Genomic DNA, 26,793 nt, shown 5'->3' on the forward strand with positions numbered 1-26,793 from the left:
GATCCCCTAAATGTCACCAGGTATAAGCCCTAAGTGTAGAGTCAGGAGTAACCGCTGAGTATCACCAGAAAAGGAAAAGAAAAAAGATCCATAGGCCTCCTTTGAAATCTTCCTGTTACCCTTGGGGCAATATACAAATTCCAAACAATATAGATTCCATCTGAGCCCCCCCTGCTGCCCCTATACCCCCAGCAGCTTATTTTCTCTGTACACTTTCACCACATGAGCCACTAACACCCCATGTTCTCCCATTTTAAGTTTCTCTTGGATCTGGAACTCGCCCTTACCCTGGCCTACAGAATCTTTGCAACTTTCTTTTTATTTTTATTTATTGTTGTTGTTTTGTCTTGAGACCACGCCTAACAGAACTCAGGGGTTCCTCCAGGCTCTGTACTCAGGAATCACACCTGGTGACTTTGGGGGAACTATATGGGATGTAGGGAATTTAAACCAGGTCATCTAAGTTGTCCTCCCTGCAATATTATACTCTCTACTAGACTGCCACCCATTCTTGAATCCTTCAAATTTAATTTTTTGGCCACTTTCTAGGGGAAAGCTTCTTACCTGGCACCATCAACAAATCCCTCTGCTTGGTGAGCTAACTAATGTGTTATTGGATAAGATATCTCCTACTTCCTCTGCTGGACTCTATGTGTCAAATGGGAGGGCCCTGTAGCATCTCCCATGTCCATGTTGGGCAAATCCCAACCTGTTCTTCAAACTTCACTCACCTGAGGCCTGAGACATGGTATAGTGGAAAAGGCACTTTCCTTGCATAGGACCTGCCCAGGTTCAATCCCAGTGTTGTTATATACCTGTAAAATCAATTTTTACTTTTTGCTTTCACCTTTTCTGAGTTAATCAGCAAAAGCACCCTTAATTACACCAACCCTGATCCTCAGGTAATTTATGTTAAACTCTGGCTAATAAAAGTGGCATGAAAAACAACTAGAAGTTTGGCTGGCTCAGTAAGATCCAAGAGGCTGCTCAACAGCCCCTGGCCAAAATATACTTTTTCCTGTAACTCTGTCTGGTTTCTTGTGTGCCACTCCTTGCTGCCGACACATTCATTCCATGGTTGACATGAACACTAACACAGTGTATATCACAAACTGCAAATGGCTGGAAGCATGCTGCAGACAGCAGTCATCTATTCCCAGGAAACCAGCCAATCAGCAAGCCCCAGAATTACCCCCACACTCAACACCCCATGTGATCTCCCAGGTCCTTCTAGGAATGACCCCTGAATGCAGGGCCAGGAGTAAGCCCTGACCACAACTGAGTGTAGTTCAAGACAAAAAACCATGGCACGAAATACATGTTATTGGGGGGGGGGGGGTTTGCAATGCCCAAGTTTTATTCCAGGACTGAATGATTCTCCAAGCACCCTAGAGTGCACCCAAGCATCAAGAGGTAAGGTGTCTGCCTTGCCATAGCTAGCAGTTCAATCCCCCGGTGTCCCATATGGTCCCCCAAGCCAGGAGTGACTTCTCAGTTTATAGCCAGGAGTAACTCCTGAGCGCCACCGGGTGTGGCCCAAAAACCAAAAAAGAGAAAAAAAAAAAAAGGAAGCTTATTATGGAAATTATTTCAAGGTAAGTATATGCTAAGTGAATTTATTTAATCTCCAAACATCCTTAATGTTTTTAGAGGTATTATACTTCATAGAGTTGATTTAGTTCCATTCTTCCATACCCTTATGTTTTGTTCCTTGATCCAAAAATTTAGTCCTCATTTACTTAAATGGTATGGTTGTGGGGCCAGAGCGGTGGCACAAGTGGTAAGACACCTGCCTTGCCTGCACTAGCCTAGAACAGACCGAGTTTCCTCCCACCCCACATCCCATATGGTCCCCCAAGGCAGAAGCGGTTTCTGAGTACATAGCCAGGAGTAACCCCTGAGCATCACTGGGTGTAGCCCAAAAGAACAAAACAAAACAAAAAAAAAAGTGGTATGGTTGTTTTAGGATCTAAATTATTTTATGAAGACCCCTACCATTTACTTCTTAAATGGTATGGTTGTGGGGCTGGAGCGGTGGCGCTAGAGGTAAGGTGTCTGCCTTGCAAGTGCTAGCCTAGGAAGGGCGTCCCATATGCCCCCCCCCCAAGTCAGGAGCAATTTCTGAGCGTATAGCCAGGAGTAACTCCTGAGCATCACCAGGTGTGGCCCAAAAAAATAAAACAAAACAAAACAAACAAACAAACAAAAAGAATAAAGTTAATGAACAACAACAGCAACAAAAAGAGTTGAGGCCAGAGAGATAGCACAGTGGTAGAATGTAGCATGCAGTGGATCCAGGACAGACAGTGGTTCGAATCCCGGCATTCCATATGGTCCCGTCCCCCCCTCCCCCCACCCCCACCCCCGGTGCCTGCCAGGGACGATTTCTGAGTGCAGAATCAGGAGTAACCCCTGAGCGTCGCTGGGTGAGCAAAAACAAAAACAAATAAACAAAACAAGAGTTGTGGTGGGCCGGAGAGATAGGATGGAGGTAGGGCATTTGCCTTGCATGCAGAAAGATGGTGGTTCAAATCCCGGCATCCCATATGGTCCCCGGAGCCTACCAAAGGCGATTTCTGAGCATAGAGCCAGGAGGAACCCCTGAGGGCTGCCGGGTGTGACCCAAAAACCAAAATAAAATAAAATAAAATAAAATAAAATAAAGAGTTGTGGAGATGGGCAATTCGGTGGCTTGACAGCTTGATGAGATTAAGCTGTGGAGAACGGCTGTCTCTGTGCCAGAAAATGTTGGATGTGGGTAAGGTCTTCTGGGCCTTCCAGCAGACAGGGGAACCTGTCCTACCTCATTCCAAGAAGGCCCCGAGTTCTCAGCCCAGAGATGGATCTAGCTTCGGAAGAATCAGTGGCTTGGTGTTCTTTTGTTTTTGTTTTGGTTTTTTTTTTGGTTTTTTTGTTTTGGTTTGGTTTGGTTTTTGGGCCACACCCAGCATTGCTCAGGGGTTACTCCTGGCTGTCTGCTCAGAAATAGCTCCTGGCAGGTACGGGGGACCATACGGGACACCGGGATTCGAACCAACCACCTTTGGTCCTGGATGGGCTGCTTGCAAGGCAAACACCGCTGTGCTATCTCTCCGGGCCCTCTTTTGAGGACCTTCATTCTGTCAAAATAGCACTATAGGGGCCGGAGAGATAGCATGGAAGTAAGGCATTTGCCTTGCATGCAGAAGGATGGTGGTTCAAATCCCAGCATCCCTTATGGTCCCCCGAGCCTGCCAGGAGCAATTTCTGAGTGTAGAGTCAGGAGGAACCCCTGAGAGCTGCCGGGTGTGACCCTAACACCAAAATAATAACAATAATAATAATAAAAACAACAACAACAACAACAAAACTTCAGGCCCAGACCTCTGTGTAAAATCATCTCTACTTTTTTTTTTTTTTTTCTTTTTTTTTTTTTTGGTTTTTGGGCCACACCCGGTGACGCTCAGGGGTTACTCCTGGCTATGCGCTCAGAAGTCGCTCCTGGCTTGGGGGACCATATGGGACGCCGGGGGATCGAACCGCGGTCCGTCCGAGGCTAGCGCAGGCAAGGCAGGCACCTTACCTTTAGCGCCACCGCCCGGCCCCAAATCATCTCTACTTGATCCAAAAAAGTTTCCAAGAAGACACAAGTCTTTATTCTACTTGTTTTGTGTCTGCATGCCTAAGGTGCCTGGCGTATCCAAGATACATATAAGGAATGATCTTAGTCTCAGCTCAATTGGACAATTATGGAGTCCCAAGTTATAATTTCTGACTGCTACATCCAAATTGACCCCAAAGGTCTGCAGAGCTAGTACAGGGTTTGTCTTGCACACAAACAACATGGGTTTTTCAGCCCCTAACCACTTTGAAGAGTGATCCCTGAGCCCAGAGCCTAGAGGAAAGCCTGAACACCACTGTTTGTGCTCATTTCTCTCTCTCCCTCTCTCTTCTCTCTTCTTTCACTCCTCTCTCTTCTCTCTCACTCTCTCTCTCTCTCTTTGGTTTTTGTGCCACACCCAGTGACACTCTGGGGATATTCCTGGCTATGCACTCAGAATTTGCTCCTGGTTTGGGGGACCATATAGGATGCCAGGGATCAAACCCAGGTCCATCCTGGGTCAGCCATGTGCAAGGCAAACGCCCTACCACAGTCTATTGCTCCGGCCCAAACTTTTTAGGGGGTCACACATGGCTCCGGGGACCATATGGGATACCGGGGATCAAACCCGCATCTGTTCTGGGTCAGCCGCATGCAAAGCAAATGTCCTACCACTGTAATACTACTCCAGACCAGTAACATTTCTCTTTTTTTTTTAAATAGTTGGTAGGGGGCCCGGAGAGATAGCACAGTGGTTTGCCTTGCAAGCAGCCGATCCAGGACCTAAGGTGGTTGGTTCGAATCCCGGTGTCCCATATGGTCCCCCGTGCCTGCCAGGAGCTATTTCTGAGCAGACAGCCAGGAGTAACCCCTGAGCACTGCCAGGTGTGGCCCAAAAACCAAAAAAAAAAAAAAAAAATTTGTTAGGGGAGCTGCAGTGATAGTATGGCATGTAGGGCATTTGCCTTGCAAGCAGCTGACCCGGGTTCAACCCTTGGCATCTAATAGGGTCCCCCAAGCACTCCAGAAGTAATTTCTGAGCATAGAGCCAGGATTAACCCCTGAGCACTGCTGGGAATGATCCAAAAACAAAACAAAAAGTAACTCTATGGTTCGAGCAATAGCAAAGCAGGTGCTTGCCTTGCACATGCCCAGCCTAAATTTAACCTGGCACAATACATGGTCCATCGAGGCCTATCCAGAGTGATCCCTGAACACAGAGCCAGGAGTCAGTCCTAAGCACAGCCAAATATGGCCCCCAATTCAACTCTTTAAAAAATGACACTCATGGGGCCGAAGAGATAGCATGGAGGTAAGGTGTTTGCCTTCCATGCAGGAGGTCATCGGTTCGAATCCCGGTGTCCCATATGGTCCCCTGTGCCTGCCAGGAGCAATTTCTGAGCCTGGAGCCAGGAATAACCCCTGAGCACTGCCGGGTGTGACCCAAAAAAAAATAAAATAAAAAAATAAAAAATGACACTCAGGGCTGAAGTGATAGCACAGTGGTAGAGCATTTGCCTTGCATGCCAGGGATGAACGAGGGATGAACCTAGGTTCAATCCCCTGTATCCCATATGGTCTCCCAAGCCTGCCAGGAGCGATTTCTGAGTGCAGAGCCTAAAGTAACCCCTGAGCACTGCTGGGTGGGCCCCAAAATAAAACAAATGACCCCAAATGGCATTATAACCTACATTCTTCAAGGCCAGGAGTCACCAAGTAGCTTAGGTAGGGCCTCTGCTTTGAAAACTCTCTGGAAGACACACCGAAGTATCAACAGGGATCCTAACTCATTTAGTTGGGTCAGAGAGATTCCCAGCCTCACCACCCCCAATCCCCTATGAACTCCCAAGCCCCACCAGAAATAATTCTTGAGGGCAAAACCAGGAGAAACCCCTGAGAATCTCAGGGTATGGCCTTAAAACAAACAAGCAAACCAATTAAAAAAAAAATTGTGGTTGAGGGCTGGGAGATGGCCTGAGTTCCTTACCAGCAGGGCCTCTGCACAGGGCAACTAGCTACAGTAGGGCAGATTGCTGCTAAAGATTGCTGCTTCCGCAAGCAATCTTAGTAAGCAAGTCCCAGGAGGAGAGAAAGAATACCCTCATCTAGAAAGTCAATAAGAGCTTTGGAGTTCTTTTGTTTGTCTGTTTGTTTTTCAGCCACACACGGCTATGCTCAGGGCTTGCTCCTAGCTCTGCTCTCAGGGATCAATCCTAACTGGCTCTCAGGATCAAACTCAGCCACATGAAAGAGAAGCTCCTTTACCTATTTTACTGTCTCTCTGGGTCATTATGCCTTTTGGGACCCTAACTTCAGGATTGGTTGTGGGTATCTCCTCCCCCAACTTCTTGCTTATCCCACCTGAATGATCAAAACCACTCACACCTGGAATGGGCTGGTAGGGGAGTCTGGGGGGAGAGAGGGGATGAGAAGGAGAGTTAGAGTCATCAAAGGGAGTAAGTCAGCAAGGAAGCCTGAAGAAAGGCTGAAAGGGAGTCAGAGGCAGAGAGAGCCAGAGGAGCAGAGAAGTGGCGGCTAGGAAAAGGCTTAGTATAGAAGCCATGTGAGGAAATGTAACTCGCAGTTAGGACTGGGAAATAAAGCTGGCTGACTCCTGGAACTTCATCTGACTGCTTTATGAATTTCTCCACTATCACTCTGCAACCTTCAGACCCTCCAAGCCATATAGGGGCTGCCGGAGCCAGGCCGAGCCAAGAAAGGCCTCACTATCCTCCTAACCGACACATTTGGACTGTCTCTTTATATTAAAATAACAGCTTTGGGGTTTTTTGTTTTGTTTTGTTTTGTTTGGCAGCCACACATGGCTGTACTCAGGGCTTGCTCCTGGCTCTGCTCTCAGGGATCAATCCTAACTGGCTCTCAAGACCATCTAGGGTGCCAAGGATCAAACTCTTGGCCACATGAAAGAGAAGCTCCTTTACCTATTTTACTATCTCAATGGGTCATTATGCCCTTTGGGACCATAACTTCAGGACTGGTATCCTCCACCTTTGCTCTGCTCTGTTCATTAGAAACCAGTTTCCAGGTCAGAGACATAGGACAGGGCCTGGAGAGATAGCACAGTGGCGTTTGCCTTGCAAGCAGCCGATCCAGGACCAAAGGTGGTTGGTTCAAATCCCGGTGTCCCATATGGTCCCCCGTGCCTGCCAGGAGCTATTTCTGAGCAGTCAGCCAGGAGTAACCCCTGAGCACTGCCGGGTGTGGCCCAAACCCCCCCCCCCAAAAAAAAAGAGACATAGAACATAGGATAGGGCACTTGCCTTGCATGTGGCCAACCCAGGTTTGAGTCCAAGCACCCCAGACAGTGCCCCAGCACTGTGATACATGACTGCAGTTAGGGGTAAGTTCTGAAGACTGCCAAGGGTGGCCAAAAAGAGCCAGTTTCTAGATATTGCACATACTTATATTAAGAGAGATGCAGGGATGGGGCCGGAGTGATGGCGCTAGAGATAAGGCGTCTGCCTTGCAAGTGCTAGCCTAGGACGTACCGCAGTTCGATCCCCGGGCATCCCATATGGTTCCCCCAAGCCAGGAGCAATTTCTGAGCACATAGCCAGGAGTAACCCCTGAGCGTCAATGGATGTGCTCCCGCCAAAAAAAGAGACATGCAGGGAATGAAGAGAAGAGGGCAGGGTTGAGAGAAAGCACAGCTGTAGGGCATTTGCCTTGCAAGCAGCTGATCCAGGACAGAGGTGGTTTGAATCCCGACATTCCTTATGGTTCCCCGTGCCTGCCAGGAGCGATTTCTGAGCACAGAGCACCCGAGTTCCTCTGGTTGTGACCCAAACTCCCTCTAAAAAAAAGAAGAGGGCAGGATTACCTGTTTTACTTTATTTTCGGGGGGAGGGGCATGTCTGCTATGCTTATGATTTACTCCTGGCTCTGTGCTCTGGGGTCATTCCTAATTAGAGCTCAGAGATACCAGGAATCCAAGCTGGGTTGACTGCATGCAAAGCAAGTGCCTAACCCACTATACTATTGCGCTGGCCCCACCAACTCCTTTGTCACTGAGCCACAGCTCAGAGGATCCCAGTGCAGAAGGCGCAGCCCAAGTGCCAATTTGTCAACCCAGGGAAAGACTTGGTGTTGAGTTCTGCAGCTCAGCAGGGCCACAGCCCAGCCACCTGCAGGTGAGGGCCAAGCAGAAACACAGGCTTGGGGCTGGAGTGATAGCACAATGGATAAGGTGTTTGCCTTGCACTCAGCCATCCCAGCTTTGATCCCCGGCATCCCATATGGTCCCCGAGCCTGCCAGGAGTAACTTCTAAGTGTAGAGTCAAGAGGAACCCCTGAGTAATTCTGGTTGTGGCCCCCACAAGAAAGGAAGGAAGGAAGGAAGGAAGGAAGGAAGGAAGGAAGGAAGGAAGGAAGGAAGGAAGGAAGGAAGGAAGGAAGGAAGGAAGGAAGGAAGGAAGGAAGGAAGGAAGGGGGCCCGGGGAGATAGCACAGTTGCGTTTGCCTTGCAAGCAGCCAATCCAGGACCAAAGGTGATTGGTTCGAATCCCGGTGTCCCATATGGTCCCCCGTGCCTGCCAGGAGCTATTTCTGAGCAGACAGCCAGGAGAAACCCCTGAGCACTGCCGGGTGTGGCCCAAAAACTAAAAAAAAAAAAAAAAAAAAGAAAGGAAAGGAAAGGAAAGAAAGAAAGAAGGAAGGAAGGAAGGAAGGAAGGAAGGAAGGAAGGAAGGAAGGAAGGAAGGAAGGAAGGAAGGAAGGAAGGAAGGAAGGAAGGAAGGAAGGAAGGAAGGAAGGAAGGAAGGAAGGAAGGAAGAAAGAAAGAAAGAAAGAAAGAAAGAAAGAAAGAAAGAAAGAAAGAAAGAAAGAAAGAAAGAAAGAAAGAAAGAAAGAAAGAAAGAAAGAAAGAAAGAAAGAAAGAAAGAAAGAAAGAAAGAAAGAAAGAAAGAAAGAAAGAAGAAATGCAGGCTGACTTTTCAGGTATCCATTTTTCCCTTTAAACTTTTTTTTTGGGGGGGGGGTCACACCTGGCAGCACTTAGGGGTTATTCCTGGCTCTATGCTCAGAAATCACTCCTGGCAGGCTTGGGGGACTATATGGGATGCCAGGATTCAAACCACCATCCTTCTCATGCAAGGCAAACACCTTACCTCCATGCTATCTCTCCGGCTCCCCCTTTAAACATTTTATTGAATTAAAGGAGTCCTTTTTTTAAAGAGAAACCAAAAGTCCCTATACATATATATACACATATATATACATATATACATACATATATATACACATATATATACATATATACATACATATATATACACATATATATACATATATACATACATATATATATATTGGTTTGGTTTTTGGTTTTAGCAGCACTCAGGGGTTACTCCTGGCTCTACACTCAGAAATCGCTCTGGCAGACTCAGGAGACCATATGGGATGCCAGGATTCGAACCACCATCCTTCTATGCAAGGCAAATGCTCTACCTTCATGCTATCTCTCTGGCCTAGTCCCTAGAGATTTTTAGCAGGCATTTCCGAAAGGTAACTTGTGTTGGTTTCCCTGATTTAAGACCACACCTGGCAGTTGGGAGTCAGTGCCAGCAATGCTCAGGATTGAACCCAGCGTGTCCACAAGCAAAGCCTGAGTCTGACTTCCAGACCCTTGAATCACTTGGCCCCATATCCTGATTTAAAAGAAAAACAACAACAACTAAAAAAACACCCGGTCCTGTAGGGGCTGGAACTTAAGTGGTCAGAGCACATGTCTTCATGTGCAAGTTCAACTTCAGGCAAAGAATGCCTCTGCTCTCCATCCCAGCCCTGCATGGGTGATTCTTATTTAAAAACAACAGCACAGGGCCGGAGAGATAGCATGGAGGTAAGGCGTTTACCTTTCATGCAGAAGGTCATCGGTTCGAATCCCGGTGTCCTATATGGTCCCCCGTGCCTGCCAGGAGCAATTTCTGAGCACGGAGCCAGGAAAAACCCCTGAGCACTGCCGGGTGTGACCCAAAAAAAAAAAAAAAAAAAAAAAAAACAGCACAGGGCCAGAGGAATATACACAAGGAGAATGTTTGCCTTGTATGTTGGCTGATGACCCAGGTTTGATCTCCAACATCCCATATGGTCCCATTCCTGAGTGAAGAGCCAGGAGTACGCCCTGAGCACCAGTGTTGCACCAAAATAAAAGCAAAATTAAAAATAAATAAAACCAACACATCCCTTAGTGTTTTTATGGAGGTCTACACCCGTTATCCCTTGTATTGTTGCCCCATCTCTCAAGTAACCATCCCTAACCTCTCCCTCATTCCTCACTCCTGCTTGGTGGAGTCCTAGTTAGTTAATTCACAGCCACCATGTGATATGTAGGCAGGCCAAGAAGAAATGCTGTTGAAGGAAAGATGGAATTGCTGACAAATATCTCATCTGGGAGCCAGCTAAAAGTGAGTCGTGAAAAGTGAGTGGCTGGTATCTGAGTAACTAACTGGCAATCTTGGCTTGTGGCAGCTTCTATAAAATGAAAGATGGTGCTTTCCCAGAGCAGGAATGAACTGAAACAATATCCTTATTAGCACACACTAGCAATTCCACAGCCCATCCTACACCCTCCACCTCCTCCCAACTCTCTTTTCTCCCTATCTCCCTGGCACGTCGCCCTTAAATCCATCAACTACCACTGTCCACCTGGCTGGCAGCTGGAGAGGGTCTCTGAAATGCGTTTCTGTCATTTTTCAAAGCCAGGGCTTATTTTACAGTCTACAACAGTGAGCTGCTGTCTTAGGAGAAAATCCAGACATTTTAACACAGCTTCCCATGTCCTCTCCAAGCTGAGCTGCTGCTGGCCCAGCCTCCCAGCTGACTAGCATCGTGCCTGCCCTTGATTCAGAATTCTGGGCACCCTGGAGACTTTGCTTCCCAGACCTCCACACAAGCCACTTGGGAGACCTTTGCCAAGTGTCTTTCTCCACCCAACCCGATCTTCTTACATCTGCTCCTCTGCACCCTTCCAGATGTTCCAGCCTGTGCTACAAAGAGACTTTTTGATGCCCCGTACTAAACTTCAGGGAAGTTTAGCTATTTCCCTAATGCCCCTCTTATTCTAGCACAAGAGCCCTATAAAATAGGAGGAAACCCTTTTGCAGAACAGATGGCAGCGGCGCTGCTCCGCTGAGCAGCCAGCGCCACCTATTGGCCCATGCTGGTACCTCAGTGTGTCTAAACCAGTCTCAGGGGTCCTCAAAATTTTTAAACAGGGGCCAGTTCACTGTCCCTGACTGTTGGAAGGATGAGCTATAGTTTAAAGCAAACAACAACCAAAAAAAAAAAAAAAAACTATGAACAAATCCCTCTGCACAGTTCACATACCGTATCTTATTTTGAAGCAAAAAAAAAAAATAGTGGCAGCAAAAACACTCAGGAGGCCCAATAAGTCTTCAGAGGGCTGTTGTGGCCTGAGGTCCAAAGTTTGAGGACTCCTATATTAAAAGATAGTTTTGAAGTTTCTAGGAGTCTACTGGGATCCTCTCAAACCATTTTTTTAAATTTTAATTTCACATAAATAAGTACTTAAGGAAAGGAAGCAAGAAAGCTAGGCAGTCTGATAGCTTTGATATTTCCAAAGCCACTCAATGAGGTTAAGTCTTTGCACCACCACTTTCTACAGATGGAGGACTGAGACCCAGAGTAGTTAAATGCCTCATCTAAGACCACACAGCTAGAAAATACCACCCTTGGTCTGAACTTTGTTAACGCCCTATAGACTTCCCAGCAGTACTTAGGATGAACCCAGGACTCTCAGACAAAGCCTGACCCAATTCCTTGAGTCACTTCCTGCCCCCCCCCACTTTTAATTTTTTAAAAATGGTTCTGTAGGGGCTGGGATGCTAATTTATATGACAGACCACATGTAAGGCTAAATTCAATGTCAAAAACCCAAAGTTGGGGCCGGGCGGTGGCGCTGGAGGTAAGGTGCCTGCCTTGCCTGCGCTAGCCTAGGACGGACCGCGGTTCGATCCCCCGGCGTCCCATATGGTCCCCCAAGAAGCCAGGAGCAACTTCTGAGCGCATAGCCAGGAGTAACCCCTGAGCGTCACAGGGTGTGGCCCAAAAACCAAAAAAAAAAAAAAAAAAAAACCCAAAGTCTCCACTCCTTCTTTGGCTCTTGCCCTACAAGTGGGCAAGGTGACTTCACTAGACACCCCCTGTGCAGTACCTGGTATCCATGTCAACCTAAGTCACACCTGGGGGGTATGAGCCGTGCTCTGGAAGCTGCAGGATGTCCTTGGGACACCTCAGGACAAATACTTGCCAGGCCAGGAAGTCCTGGCAGAGTTCTTACCTCACTCCTGTGACCTCCAGTTGACCTTCACCCCAAGTCCCCATTTCCTAACAGGGCTTTTGGCCTGCTTTGGTGGGAGTGACATGGACATAATGTGAAGGCTGAGGAGAGGGGACCCTAGCTCAGGAGGACACTGGTCAGCAGCAGCTGCCCCTCAGTGCCCTCCCTGGTCATTCATAGCATGCACCAAGCTATGACCCACACACACCTCCAAGACAGCTACTTCGAACCAAGAGGGAGGCCACATCCTTCTGAACCCCATGTACAGTCCCTCTTCTCCATCATTCCCTCGACTGCAGCACCGGTGAAAATGCCTGCCTCTACCATGGCAAGTGGCTTAAACATGATTCTATACGTACATGTATATGCATGCGCACTAGCATATATATTTATTGTGCATGGCCTAGGTGCCACTAGTCATAACTCAAGATTGGTTACACCTAATTCACTGAATCGACACAATAGTCCTAAGATTATCTGTTTTAGACACGGGAAAGAAAAAGCAGTGACAGGTTCAGGATCATACAGCAATTACCCAGGTTTGAAATTTATAAAGACAGTGGTCTGCTGCTTTTACGCGGGAAATGCCAGGCACACTGCTTTCACATTGCACTTGTTTTTACATAAACTATCCCTCTTCAACCAGGTAAGAACTTGAACACATGAACTCACACCTCTTCTTAACCAGTGTTAACACACACACACACACACACACACACATACACACACACATACACACACACACCTACTGCCTATCCCTCTTCAATTAGGAAATCAAAACATGAACACATATATATCTCATCAATGAGAACACACACAAACACACACACACATACACACACCCCTATCCCTCTTTCACCAGGAGAGTTTCAAAATCCTCAAGGCTCCTGAACTCTCCAGAGAGAGCCTAGGCCCAGCAATCTCAACAGATGACATCCAAAGGGGGCACTTTTATTAGACGAGGAGGGGCAGGGGCGCACCAAGGAAGATGCTGTCTGGGTCTCACGCAGGCCCCGAGCTCTGCTGTACCCGCTTCATCAGCTCTTCATCCTGCATAGACAACTCTGTCAACTTTTTGCCCATCCGCTCATGGATGTCCAGGTACTTGGAGACACACCGGTCCAAGCAAACAGACTCGCCCTTGGACAGTTCTGCTTCCTTGTAGTGGGGAGGCACGCACTTCCGGTGGCAGGCACTGGTCATTCTGGGAGCAAGGAAAGGAAAGTGGGGGTCAATAGTATCCTGTGACATACCAGGAACTCCCTACCATTCCTTCTTCACTGGCTGACTTCAGTTTCAAGGAACCCGTGCAAACCCTTATTCGGACCCTCACTGAGTTAGAAGTTTCTTGGGATGAAATATGTTGTCTGAGCCCAGGTTTATGCCTATTGCATACCACCAGGTGAATACTAACTGTGTTCTAGACACCATGTTAAATGCCTGATATAAACAGTGTAATTTATAATAACCCTAGGAAGCCAATAAATCATTATTCCTATTTCACAGCTAATGACAGCAGAGAGAAACTTAAAAGCACAGAGGTGAGTGATGATCCCAGGCAGCTGATCTCCACAGTCCAGTTTATTATCTTTTATTTAGGGGAGGAAACCATGGTAGGTGGGGATTATATGGTGCCAGGAATCCAACCAGGATTGGCCACAGCAAGGTAAATAAACCTTAACCGCTTTGCTCTCTCTCCAGGTCAACACAGCCCATATTTTAAAATTCATTCTAACAGAAGGGGGCCAAAGCCCTAACTCCATGGCAAAATGCACCCCTCAACTATATGAGGTATGAATTTGATCCCTAACACATTACCCGAAGGAGGGAGAATTATTTAGCTTTTAAGATAAATTTTGATAGCAGTGCTCGCTTTGGCAGCACATATACTAAAATTGGAACGATATAGAGATTAACCATGACCCCTGTGCAAGGTTGACACACAAATTCGTGAAGCATTCCATATTTTTAATAAAAAAAAAAAAAAGAAAAACAGCAAAATAAGACACTGAGGTCAGAGGACTTTGCGTTCAAGAGTCCTGGCTTTGATCCCTAACACCAAAGTTTCCTGAGCACTGTGGCCCAAAAACTTAAAAAATCAGATACTGAGCCTAGAAAGTGGTTCAGTGGTAGAGCATATGGCTAAAATGTATAAGGATCTAGGTTCAAGTCCCATGTACACAAAAGGGCTAACTTGAGGCCAGAGCAATAATACAGGCATTTGCCTTGCATGTGATTAACCCAGGTTCAATCCCCAGTATCCCCTGTGATTCCCCCAAGCACTACCAGGAGTAATTCTTGAGTGCAGAAATGGAAGTAACCCATGAGCATCGCTGTGTGTGGACCAACCCTACCCCATAACCCCCCAAAACAAAGCAAATAAAATTAGTGTATATATAGCATACCCATTTTTAAAAATAAAAGGCAGATCTGACTTTCACAGACTGCCAATCTCCATTCTTCAGTGCTTGCTCTGCATTTCTCATTTAATATTTATAATGTCTCTTATGAGGCAGGCACTATTATTATCTTTATTTTATAGAAAGAGAAACCACAAGTCAGACAAATCAGGAAACTTGTTCAAGGCTATGCTTGTGGTGAATGGTGGGGCCAAGGATTTGTTCCTGAATTTGCAAAAACGTTTATGAGCACTGGATTCTGATACCACTGACACCACTGCGGCCCAGCTGTGGCCCCCTCAGTAAGGAACTGGATCTCTAGAAGCCTCACCTCCATCTCCACAGCTTAAGATGGAGAAGAAAAATCAACCTAGTGTGTTTTGGAGAATTTTTATTTGTTTTGGGTTGGTGTTTGGTTTTGGTTTTGGTGCCATACCTGGCAGTTCTCAGGGGTTAGTTATGGCTCTGCACTCAGGAATTACTTTTGGTGGTGTCTAAGAAACTTATGGAATGCTAAGCAACAGCTGAACGTGCCCAAGGCAAATGCCCTACCCACTGTATTATTGCTCCAGCCCCCCCCCTTTTTTTGGTTTTTGGGCCACATCTGGCAGTGTTCAGGGGTTACTCCTGGCTCTGTGCTCAGAGATTACTCTTGGAAGACTCAGGGGAAATATGGGATGCCTGGGATCAAACCCAGGTCCAGCCTTGATGGGCTGTGTGCAAGGCAAATGCCCTACCGCTGTGCTAATGCTCTAGTTCCCAGCACTGTTTTTTGGAGAATTTAGAAAGAAGGTCATGAGGCCAACTGTGGACATAGGTTAAATGTCTGTAAGTCTAGCATTATGCAAGCCTGAGTATGGTCCCTGGCACCACTTTGCCTCCCACTGCCAATCCTTAGGCTATATTCCTGGTGGCCCTGGAAACCCATCACCAGATGCGTTTTTTTAAAAAAATTTTAAATTCTAGTAAGAATTTTAAAAGGAACATACATAAAATACTAAGCAAGTGCCCAAGATGAAGGAAAGATTAAAAAGTTTTAACTACTGGGTCAGAGACATAAGGTGCTTTGTTTGCATCTGCAGGACCCTAGTTCAACCCTATCACCACATATGGTCCCCCTAGTTTGTTTTTGTTTTGTTTTTAGGCCACACCCAGTGACATTCAGGGGTTACCCCTGGCTACCCCTGAGCACAGAGCCAGGAAGAGCTCTAGAGAGAACCACAGGGGTGTGACCCAAACCACAACAAAATGTTAACTACCAAGTGGGCCAAGTGTTACTTGTCAAAAAAGCAAACGCTCAACTGTTCTTGGAATCCAACCAAAGCCTGAACTTGTGCTTCTCTTCCTGCTTGGCCCTTTCACTGCCAATTCCTCCTTCACCTAAATGTTCAACCCAGGGGCTGGCACCATAGTACAGTGGGGCATATGCATGCCACTGACCTGAATTCGGTCCACTGCACCCTGTATAATGTTCCCTGGATTCCTCCAGAAGTGATTCCTGAGCACAAAGGCAGTAAGTAGTAAACTCTGAGCATCACCATGTGTGAACCTTCCCCCCAAAAAATGGTGATAATTCAAATTTTCTTTGAATAAAAAGCTCAACTCACCTCTAGAGACCCCTTAAAACCACCTGTGCACTAGCCATCACCTGTGGGTTGGGGGTGCTCAGAAACAGCAATCATGGGGTCATATACCCCTAGAATGAAGAGATTTCTAGAAAGCCGAGCCTGGCTTACCTGTTGTACATATCAGCCATCATCTCTACCTCCAGCTCTGCAGCAAGCTGCTGAGCCCTGAGTGGATCCATCCCTGAGAGAGGCGCTGGACTCTCCACCGGGCTCCTAGATCTGGGTAGAGGAAGGCAAACAGCAGCGTTAGCATGCCACCCTTTGATAAAGTCCATTTGGAATCAAGGGGCATCCACTAAGAGGGGCCAAAGACATCTCATTGAGTTCAACCACCCCATTAGATAGATGTGCAAACTGAGATCTCAAGGGGAACCCTTTTTAGCTCAAGGTCACACAGCACGTTGGTTATATGTGAGGCTGGAAATGGAGGCGTGGAACCGTGACAGCCCGTCCCTCGGGGTCACCTCTACCAGGACACCCCCCTATTTTTACTCAGCACCCCAAAATTACCCCCCAAGCACAGCTCTTACATCCTGGGCCTGATCTTCCAGGATCCTGGAATTTCAGAACTCTGTCTTCACCTCTGAAATAACAACGCCACCACTTGGGGGTCACCAAAGTCAGGAGTCACTCACCAACAACCTGGCGCAGGGGACAATGCCCACCCTCGGGGTCCCCAACTTTTCGCCAAGCACTGGCCAGACAGAAGCCAGGTGAAGTCAAAACGGAAGCACGTGGTCTCTTCCGGGGTGGAAGTCCCGCCTTCCTTTGCCTCCGACTCGCTTCCGGAATGGTTTTGCCGCGAGGCGGCCGCTCTGGGAAAATGAATACCATAGAGAGGGAACCGCCGGCGCCGCTGGGCGTTTAGGAGACTCTGGAGACCATAGAGGGTTGAGCGCGGTGCAGAGCGCCTGCAGCCCGGGGAGTGGGCCAGCTCCGCGGGAGGTCTGAGTGGATTGGGGCTGTTGGAAGGGGCCTCTGCAAGCAGCTCAACTCACTTCTGCGCATCAAACCGTAGTGGAAGCTGGGAGGATGCTTTCTAGACGGATTTCTCGATTTCGGTTGCCCATTTAGGGTCTCCTGGGTCGTTCTTTAAAATTCCTTTACTGAAAAATAAATAAATGAATGAATGAATCCTGGGTCGTTCTTTAAAATTCCTTTACTGAAAAATAAATAAATGAATGAATGAATCCTGGGTCGTTCTTTAAAATTCCTTTACTAAAAAATGAATGAATGAATGAATGAATGAATGAATAAAATTACTGGGTGGGCTGGAGCAGTGGCACAAGTGGTAAGGCATTTATTTGCCTTGCACACAGCTAACCTAGGATGGACCTGGGTTCGATCCCCGACGTCCCATATGCCTCCCCCCAAGCCAGGAGCTATTTCTGAGTGCATAGCCAAGAGTAACCCCTGAGCATCACCGGGTGTGGCCCAAAAACCAAAATAAATAAATAAAATTTAAAAATTTCTTTACTGGGGCGATAGTACTATGGGTAGTGTGTTTGCTTTGCAAGGGACTGGCCCGGATTCAATTCCTGGCACCCCCAACACCTCCAGGAGTAAGCCCTTGAGCACACTGAATGTAGTCTATCAATAAGCAAAAAATCATAAAATGAAATTCCCATGCCCAATTCTCATCTCATGGCCATTGACTCCGGGAGGAGCACAGGACATCTGGAAAATGGTAAATTTTCCATGTGCTTTCTAGGAATAGCTTCAGAATCAGTCAGTGCCCAGGGGACTTTGTGCAAATCCAGCTGTGTGTAGGTTGCAAAGATAAAATCAAGCACGGGTCTTTTCTCGGGTTGCGAAGAAAAATCAGGTAGGGTTCCTGCTTGCAGAAAGATGAGGCTTGTGCAAAAGTCCGTTTTATTCATCTTGTTAGACACCCTGGGTCACGAAGAGATAAATTGAGCAATGTTACCTGCCACCAGAGCTAAGGGATTAAGCTCTGGACCTCACTGCTCTAAGAATCCATCTTTGTCAAACTCTGTTTGCTCTGATAGTTTAAAATCAAGATATAACATGGAGTGGTAACAGAGAGATAGTACAGAGAGTAAAGTGATTTTCTTGCATGGGATTGACCGGGGTTCAATCCCTGTTACTGCATATCGTCTCCTAAGTAATAGCCCGGTATAGTCCCAAACCAATCAAATCGTGCAGTAGAGTTTGTAAACTGTATAAATCTTAAACTTAATGTGCACAAATGTTTATAATACAAAGTATCCCCAGCACACTAAGTGTGTCTACATTTCCTTTCCTGTTCTTAGCCACCATTCTGACTTTTGCCTTGCCTATTCTTGAACATGTTTTGTGCTTGGTTTCTTTAGTGCAATGTAAATGTTGGGTTCATGCTGTGAGTTTCCTACTCATTGTTTTTATTTGGAGGGGGGGCACTCCTGGCAAGGCTAGGGGCAGGGAGGAGGTGGACATGTGGGTTTTATACCAGGACCTGCTACATGAGCTACCTCTGTTTTTGTTTCTGAGTTGTTGGGGTTTTTTTTGTTTTGTTTTGTTTTGGTTTGGTTTTGGTTTTTGGTTTTTGGATCACATCCGGCAGCGCTCAGGGTTACTCCTGGCTCTATGCTCAGAAATCACTCCTGGTAGGCTCGGGGGACCATATAGGATGCCGGGATTCGAACCACCATCCTTCTGCATGCAAGGCAAATGCCCTACCTCCATGCTATCTCTCCGGCCCCCTGTTTTTGAGATTTTTGTCTCTGTTTTGTTTGTTTGTTTGTTTTTATTGTTCTAGGGAGACAACTGAAATCTAAAAGCAGAACTTACTTTTGAACCATACATAATTTTGGGTACTGGTGGCCTACTCCTGGCTCTGTGCTCAGGAGCGACCCCTGGTGGTAGTTAGATACTATACACAGTGCCGAGGATTTTAGTCAGGGTCATGACAGCTACATGCAAAGCAAGTTCCTTACCTCATATACTATTTCTCCAGTCCTAGCTCCTCTTTTTTTTTTTTTTTATTGTGTCTTTACTGTTTGTATGAATACGTCAGAATTCACTTATCCTTTCTCCTTTGAGTTTTGGATTGTTTTCCACTTGGAGCTCCTATGGATAATGTGTCTATGAATATTATTATAAATGATGTTTTTGTAGATTTGATCTAGTTTTGATCTTGAAAATATAATCAAAAGGAGGAAGGAAAGAAGGAGAAAATGAAAGAAGGAAAGAAGGAAGTGCTTCCTATCTATACGTTTCCTCTTAATAATATCTCTAACACTATTGCTAGAGCAATAGTACAGTGGGTAGGGTGCTTGCCTTGCACATGACTGACCTGGGTTTGATCTCAAGCACCCCATACAGTCCCCAAAGTTTACCAGAAATGATCCCTAAATACAGATAAGGAATAAGGTCTGAGCACCAGTGGGTGTGGCCATAAATATATAATAAAATAAAATGACTATAGAAGTAAAAAGAATAACCAGAGTTAAATAATAACCCAGAGTTAAAGTGAGGGATTGTGTGATTACACTTCATGTGTGTATATGTGTGTGTATGGTGCCCAGGACTTAACCAGTTACTCCACATATACAGTATGTGCTTTCCCACTGAGCCATCTCTCTAGAGACATGCAGATAAAGTGCAGCAAAAGAGAGATGTTTGTGGTCATAGAATCCTGGTTGTGCAATATCCTGATTATAGAGGCTGTTATCCAAATCGACATATATCGGATATCATAGAACTATACATAAATTGTACCAAAGTCCATTTCCTGGCTTTGATATTGCAGCTAATTAGGTAAGATTTAACCTTTAATGGGAGCTTGGTGAAAAGTATACAGGCCTTCTCTGTATTAGTTGTGCAATTTTCTATAAACCTATATTTCAAAAGAAATAAAAGTTTCTTTGAATCATTACAAAAGAGATACCAATTCAAGGACCTCGTTCTTGAAATGCTCAAGGAAAGGAACCATCATTCTCATTTGTTTATATTTTACAATAAGACTTTATTAGGAAAAATTTAAAACATACCCCAAAAGTAGAGACAACATAGTTCTATATACACATCAACAGGGTTTAATAATTATTAAAATTTAGTCCTTTTTGGGACCTGAGAGATAGCACAGCGGTGTTTGCCTTGCAAGCAGCCAACCCAGGACCTAAGGTGGTTGGTTCGAATCCCGGTGTCCCATATGGTCCCCCGTGCCTGCCAGGAGCTATTTCTGAGCAGATAGCCAGGAGTAATCCCTGAGTGCCACTGGGTGTGGTCCAAAAACAAGCAAAAACAAACAAAAAAAAAAAAACATTTAATCCTTTTTTGAAGGGTCACACCCCACAGCGCTCAGGGATTATTCCTGGCTCTACATTTAGAAATCGCTCCTGGCAGGCTCAAGGGACCATATGGGATGCCGGGAATCGAACCACCATCCTTATGCATGCAAGGCAAACTCTCTACCACCATCCTATCTCTCAAGCCCCTCCTTTTTTTTGTTTTGTTTTGTTTTTAAGGCCACAGTGGGCAGTGCTTAGGGTTGACTCCTGATTGTGCTCAGGGATCAGACCTGACAGGCTCAAGAAACCTTATGTGGTGCAGAATTCATGCAAAGCAAATGCACTGTACTATCTCTCTGGCACCAAAATTCTGTTTTCTTTGTCTATTTTTATCTCTGTTTCTCTTCTCACAGTGTCATTTTCAGATCTGGAAAATTATAAACATTTCTTAATGTCATATAACGCACATATTTAATTTCTTACATCTTCTAAAAACATGCTCTGTCTACTGTAGCTAGCACACAAGGTAATAGCGGTTTTATTTTCCTTGTTTGGTTTTTGGGCCACACTGCAATGAGTGCTTAAGGTTTAACACTGACTCTGTGTCAGGAATCACTTCTGGCAGGGTTTGGGCTAACCATCCGTGGTACCAGGTATTGAACGCATGCAAAGCAAACACTACCCACTGTACTATCTCTCCAGCTGAGATAGATTTTAACCTCCCCTTTTTTGTTGTTGTTATTTGTTTTGGTCAGTACCCAGTAGTGCTCTGGGTTTACTCCTGGCTTTAACATCAAGGATCACTTCTGGGAGTGTTCCAGGGACCATAATGTGATGCCTAGGAGCAAACTCAGCTTGGCTGCATACAAGCCAAATGTCCTGTCTACTGTATCACTATCTCTCTGGCCCCAAGAGATCTATCTTCTTTATATTGGGAGGAGGGCAACACCCAACAATGCTCAGGGATTATTCCTGCCTCTGAACTCAGAAATTACTCCTAGTGGGGCTTGGAGGATTATATAAATTGCTAGGGTTTGAACCCAGATCGGTCACATGCAAGGCAAGCACTCTACCAGCTATAATGTTGTTCCAGCCCAAGATCTATCTTCTTAACAACCATATGAGGGAACAGTCCAGTATTGTAAACTGAAACTTTATACCATTGAACCAGCAACTCTCCCTTTTCCCCCTCCCTGCAACATGTGGAAATCATTGTTCTTAGGAGTGGAGATGTTATAAAATACCGAGTCTTTTCCTTTCTGCACCTGTACAACTGGGGGCTTGAGAACCTACAAGAAAGAGTCTCCAATAGTCTCTATAAAATTTCTTCTTTTTAAAATGAATAAATACAGTTATTCTTGTAAGAAAAATGTTTATTTAGCTTTAAACTTCCAAGAGCTCTCAGAATTCAGATCTGTCATCCAAAACTGTGATCTCTATTAGTGTGAGGCTAAAGCATTGGCCCATCTCAGCCCTGCCTATTTCCCCTTTCCAACCTCCTAGAATGGGGTTTAGACATCTGCTCCCACAGGTCAATATTTTATTTATTTATTTATTTATTTATTTATTTATTTATTTATTTATTTATTTATTTATTTTGGGGGCCACATCCAGATCTGCTTAGGTCTGATTCCTTGCTCTGAGCTCAGAGATTACATCCTGAGGGTTCAGAGAATCATCTAGGATGCCAAGGATTGAACCCAGGTCGGCCACATGCAAAGCAAGTGCCTTACCCACTGGACTACCACTCCAGTCTCCCACAGATCATTATCCACTTGAATGGGACTTCAGCCCCAGAGGAAACAATCCAGGGTTGTCTGGACCCCTCATAAACTTTGCGAAGGCAGATAAGGTAGATCCTCCCAGCCTCTCGAGATCAGCAGCAGACGAGGAGAGAAAATGAATGAGATGGCTGTGGTCCTGAGATGACTTGGGTGTCCATTATCATCCCTCCCCTGGTCTCTGGACTCCTCTGTGGACACTCTGGTCTGAGCCCTTGCCCTGATTAGCTTCCCCTTTGGGATGTCTGATGCTGCCTCTTCTGTCTGTTCTCAAAATAGCTGCCAAAAGACTGGTCAGAAACTAAAGTTAGATCCTATCACATCATAACCTGAAATACTACAAGGGCTGCCAGCCACCGAGCAAATGTTTGACAGTTTCCTCTTGGCATCATCCACTCGCTGCCACTCTGCCCTTTTTCTCCTCCTATTCTTCGACTCCCTCACCCTGCCCCAGCCATGCTGGCCTTTTTCTTGCATCGAATGCACCAAATTCATTCCCACCTTTCTTATGCCAGAAAGACTTTTGCCCCTAGACGCAGGGGTCCTCAAACTTTTTAAACAGGGGGCCAGTTCACTCTCCTTCAGACTGTTGGAGGGCCAGATTATAGTAAAAACAAAAATTATGAACACATTTCTATGCACACTGCATATATCTTATTTAGAAGTGAAGAAACAAAATGGGAATAAATACAATATGTGGCCCGCGGGCAGTAGTTTGAGGACCATCCTAGAGGGTTGCAGGCCTCACTCTCAGTGCTCTGTGTCCAGTAGTCTCTTCTTAGTCAGATCTTCCTCCACAACTCTGTCCCCCAAAATACTCCTTCACATCCAAACTTGGGTGAGCCACATGCAAGGTAAACTCCCTACCCACTAAGCTATTGCTCTGGAGCCCCCCATGTTTTTTAATTTGGGGGTCACAGCTGGCTCAGGACTTATTCAGACATCTATCCTGGCAGGGTTCAGAAACTGTTTTTTAAGAATTGCAAGGCCTGTTGTTGTTCGATCAAGGGTCCCTGGATTTAATTCCTGCCCTCCCACATGTGTGTGCGCGCACACTCGCACACACACACACACACACACACACACACACACACACACACACGCTAACCAGTAAACTCACAACCTTTTGCAGATAAACTTCGGGTGCTTGAAGGGAATTAGAAGGAGTATAAATGGTCATTATTGGTCTGTTCAATCACTGAAACCAAACCTGACTTTCAGAGCAGCTGTATGCCCCTAAGTTCCTATTTTCTGTTTCTATTAATTAATTTATTCAAGCTAAATTTGGTTAGTTTATTGGTGGGGTCATTGATTTTGGGGTCACACCTATCAGTACTCAAGAGTTACTGCTAGCTCTGCACTCAAAAACTACTCCTGATGGGCTTTGGGGATCATATGGGATGCTGGGGCTCAAACCCAGGTCAACTGCATGCAATAGTGGTACGATCACTCCATCCCCAAGCTATGTTTATTGACCATCTAAAACCTAGCCAGGCAAATTTACAGTGCCATGACTGCACAGCCCTGAGTATGCAATTGGTAGTTCAGGGACAGAGGCAGATCAGAAACCAGAGCAATAGTATAGCGAGTAGAGTACTTGCCTTGAACACAGACAACCTAGGTTTGATTCCTGGCATTCCATGCGATCCCTAGCACTACTAGGAGTGATTCCTAAGTGCTGAGACTAAGCCCTGAATGTTGCCTAGTGTTGCCCAAAATAAAAATATATAATCCAAACACCATAGAAAGGCTGCAGGGATGGATTGGAGGTGGTAGAAGGCCTTGCTGAGGAAATAGAACTTGGGCTCAGAGCAAAGGAAGGAGACTTAAAAGAGAAGAAGCAAAGCACTGTATGCTGAGCTGAAGCCCTGGTACTAGAATCCATTCGCTTGAGAACAAGACAGGAGTCCAGGGGGTATTGAAGAGGAGGGAAGTGGGGAAATGGCAAACTCCCAAGAAGAAGGTTGAGCTATCTCCTTTGCACATACATTCTCCAACACTAGAGCTTTTCTCAGACCACAGGACACACCAAGGAGGTCAAGTTTCTTCATGATTTTTCTAGGCAAAGTTCAATAGGTGCATTCATTGGGCACCTACCCAACGTGGCAGTCACCCAACTCAAAATAATAGGGGGCTGGAGCGGTGGCACAAGTGGTAAGGCATCTGCCTTGCACACGCTAGCCTAGGACGGACAACAGTTCAATTCCCCCAGCATCCCATATGGTCCAATAATCCAGGAGCGACTTCTGAATGCATAGCCAGGAGTAACCCCTGAGCGTAATCAGGTGTCCCCCCAAAAATACTCAGGGGCTGCAGATATAGCACAGGGGGAGGGTGTTTGCCTTGTAAGCATCCAAGGTTCTCTCCCTTACACCTCATATGGTCCCCATAACCCCACCAAGAATGATCCCTGAACACAAAATCAGTAGTCAGCCCTGAGCACTGCTGGGTGTGGCCCCCAAATGAAAATCCCAAACCAATAAATAACTAGTTCTATAGTTTCCACACCTTCTGAGGTCAGGGACCCTAAAACTGGGTCTCTTCATTTCTCCTCTTTGCCTTCCCCCACCACTGACCTGTCCAATATGAGCCCCCAGAACCTGCTTTGTGGTGACAGCTGTCCTGCTCATCCCTTCTTCCTCCTCTCAGCAGCTGCTTTAGTCTGGAGAAAAGAAACAGGGATAGTTGAAAGAAACTTGGTGCCCTAGCCCTGGAGAGTGCAGCATGGAGGTTAACCCAGACTCTGGATGGGTGCAGGTGGCCAGAGCATGATGGCGGCCATATAGGTGGCTTTCAGGCCACAGGGCCAGACGAGTCCATGGAGAAGAGGGATGAGCACAGGAGGACAGTGTGGGCCAGGTCAGAAAGGGAGGGACACTCTGATTGAAGGATGCCACCTGTCAGAGGCTCAGGGAAACCTGAGCCTTCAGAACAGAGGGGTGTTGTACCAACCAGGCAGTAAACAATGCTCTTTAGGGGTAGGGGAGGGTGGAAGGGAGGGAGGGAGGAAGACAAGGGGGGGTGCAGGGGGGAAAAGCTATGGCTTAAAGGCAGGCAGGGAGGAAGGCAGCTCAGCTGAAGGAAGGAGACAGAGCCCAGCCCCCAGGCAGGGGCCCCTGCAGGTAGGTGAAACACTGATCCCCTGTTCTGAGTGCCCCCTCAGCTCTGCCAACCCACTTCCTGTTTCTCCCAGTGAGCCCCAATTCCAGTCTCTCTTTTTTTATTTGGGGGGTCATATGTGTCAATGCTCAGGGGTTATTCCTGGCCCTACACTCAGGAATCACTCCTGGCGGAGCTCAGGGGGACCATATGGGATGTCAGGGTCAGCCACATGCAAGGCAAGTTCCCTTCCAACTGTACTATCACTCTGGCCCCCCAGTCTCCTTCCTAATTTTCAAAACTACTCTGGCAGTTTTCTTGAGGTGCCAGAAGGCAGAGACTCAGCCAAACCCAGGGATGCAGAATCTAACCCTCTACAGGGGATCCCACAGGTAACCAACTGTGAAGGGGCCTGCCAGGAGTAGAAAGGGCCATGGGAATATCACCTATCCCTGTGGCCTAGAAGGCCACTCCAAAAGGAAGTGAGTGTGGTTTCTCCGAGGGAGCAAGGCTGGCAGGTGCCTCAGGCCCTGCCGAGGAGACTGGGTGGCAGCTGGTGGTGGGGTTTGTCAGCAGAACCACTGAGAGTGTCACCAGACCAGCTGAAGCTTGAAACGGGACTTCCTGGCTTTCTGTCCTCCTGGTCAGCCAAGAGAAACAGGAAGATTGAATGAGAGCTGTGGGATGAGCTGCTGTGGCCCTGGAGCTGCTTCCTGGGGAAAGAAGGAGTAGGGAGAGAGAAAGGGACATACAGGAGCAGAGAGACGACAGCACAGTTGTGCAGGCATTCTTTTTCAAGTGACCATTCCCACTTTTATTGTTTGTTGGTTTGTTTTGTTTTGTTCTGGGGTCACACTCGGCAGCGCTCAGGGGCCACTCCTGGCTCTACGCTCAGAAATTGCTCCTGGCAAGCTCAGGGGATCATATAAGATGCCCATATTTGACCCACTATCCTTCTGCATGCAAGGAAAATGCCCTACCTCCTCCATGATATCTCTCTGGCCCCCATTACCACTTTTTCATCCATCAGACTCAATGGTCCCTGAGTACCATCACATAGAGTCAGGTGGACCCCCACCCCCACAGATCTGCAAGAAAGATCCCACCCCATAATGAAAATAAATAAGTGAAGAGAAGGTGGAGAAACTTTCACAGAAGATCTAGAATAGGGCCCGGAGAGATAGCACAGCGGCGTTTGCCTTGCAAACAGCCAATCTTGGACCAAAGGTGGTTGGTTCGAATCCCGGTGTCCCATATGGTCCCCCGTGCCTGCCAGGAGCTATTTCTGAGCAGACAGCCAGGAGTAACCCCTGAGCACCGTCGGGTGTGGCCCAAAAACCAAAAAAAAAAAAAAAAAAAAAGATCTAGAATAAAGGTTAAAGTCCTCAAGCTATCTGTGAGGTCACTCTCAGCCCTGGCAGGGCTTTGGTGGGCCTGAAGAACTGACCAGGGGGGACCTCATGGGCCTAGACTCTGCATTAACTTCCCAGGAGGTCTGGGTTCCAGGTTTGCTTTAGCCATTTAAGTAACTGATTGCTTCTTTTTGTTTTTTAGTTTTTGGGTCACACCAGTGGTGCTCAGGGGTTACTCCTGGCTCTGCACTCAGAAGTCACTCCTGGCAGGCTCTGGGGACCATATGGAATGCAGGGGTTCGAATCAGGGTCTGTCCTATATTGGTCGCGTACAAGGCAAATGCCTTACTGCTGTGCTATTACTCCAGCCCCAGCTGATAATTTCAACCCAGCCTGAGTCTC

General features: G+C 46.6%; 2 protein-coding genes and 1 non-coding gene across 3 annotated transcripts in view; 1 reads left to right on the forward strand and 2 right to left on the reverse strand.

Annotated features, from left to right (window-relative positions):
• SSRP1 (structure specific recognition protein 1) overlaps window positions 1–26,793 on the reverse strand; it is a 1,220,984-nt gene that overhangs the window by 211,591 nt on the left and 982,600 nt on the right. The window lies entirely within an intron of this gene.
• Window positions 12,823–26,793, reverse strand: part of TIMM10 (translocase of inner mitochondrial membrane 10) — a 322,347-nt gene continuing 308,376 nt past the window's right edge. The window contains exons 2-4 of the mRNA XM_049779961.1: window positions 16,563–16,625; window positions 16,036–16,146; window positions 12,823–13,104 (exon numbers count right to left, since the gene is read on the reverse strand). Of these exons, the coding sequence (XP_049635918.1) occupies window positions 12,903–13,104; window positions 16,036–16,106 (273 nt within the window). The 5' untranslated portion in view covers window positions 16,107–16,146; window positions 16,563–16,625 and the 3' untranslated portion in view covers window positions 12,823–12,902. The remainder of the gene's footprint in view (window positions 13,105–16,035; window positions 16,147–16,562; window positions 16,626–26,793) is intronic.
• LOC126019931 (U6 spliceosomal RNA) lies at window positions 13,766–13,870 on the forward strand. The gene has a single exon (XR_007499536.1). It is a non-coding gene; the product is annotated as a U6 spliceosomal RNA (small nuclear RNA).

The sequence above is a fragment of the Suncus etruscus genome, chromosome 9 (genome assembly GCF_024139225.1).
Source record: "Suncus etruscus isolate mSunEtr1 chromosome 9, mSunEtr1.pri.cur, whole genome shotgun sequence".
NCBI classification, from domain to species: Eukaryota; Metazoa; Chordata; class Mammalia; order Eulipotyphla; family Soricidae; genus Suncus; species Suncus etruscus.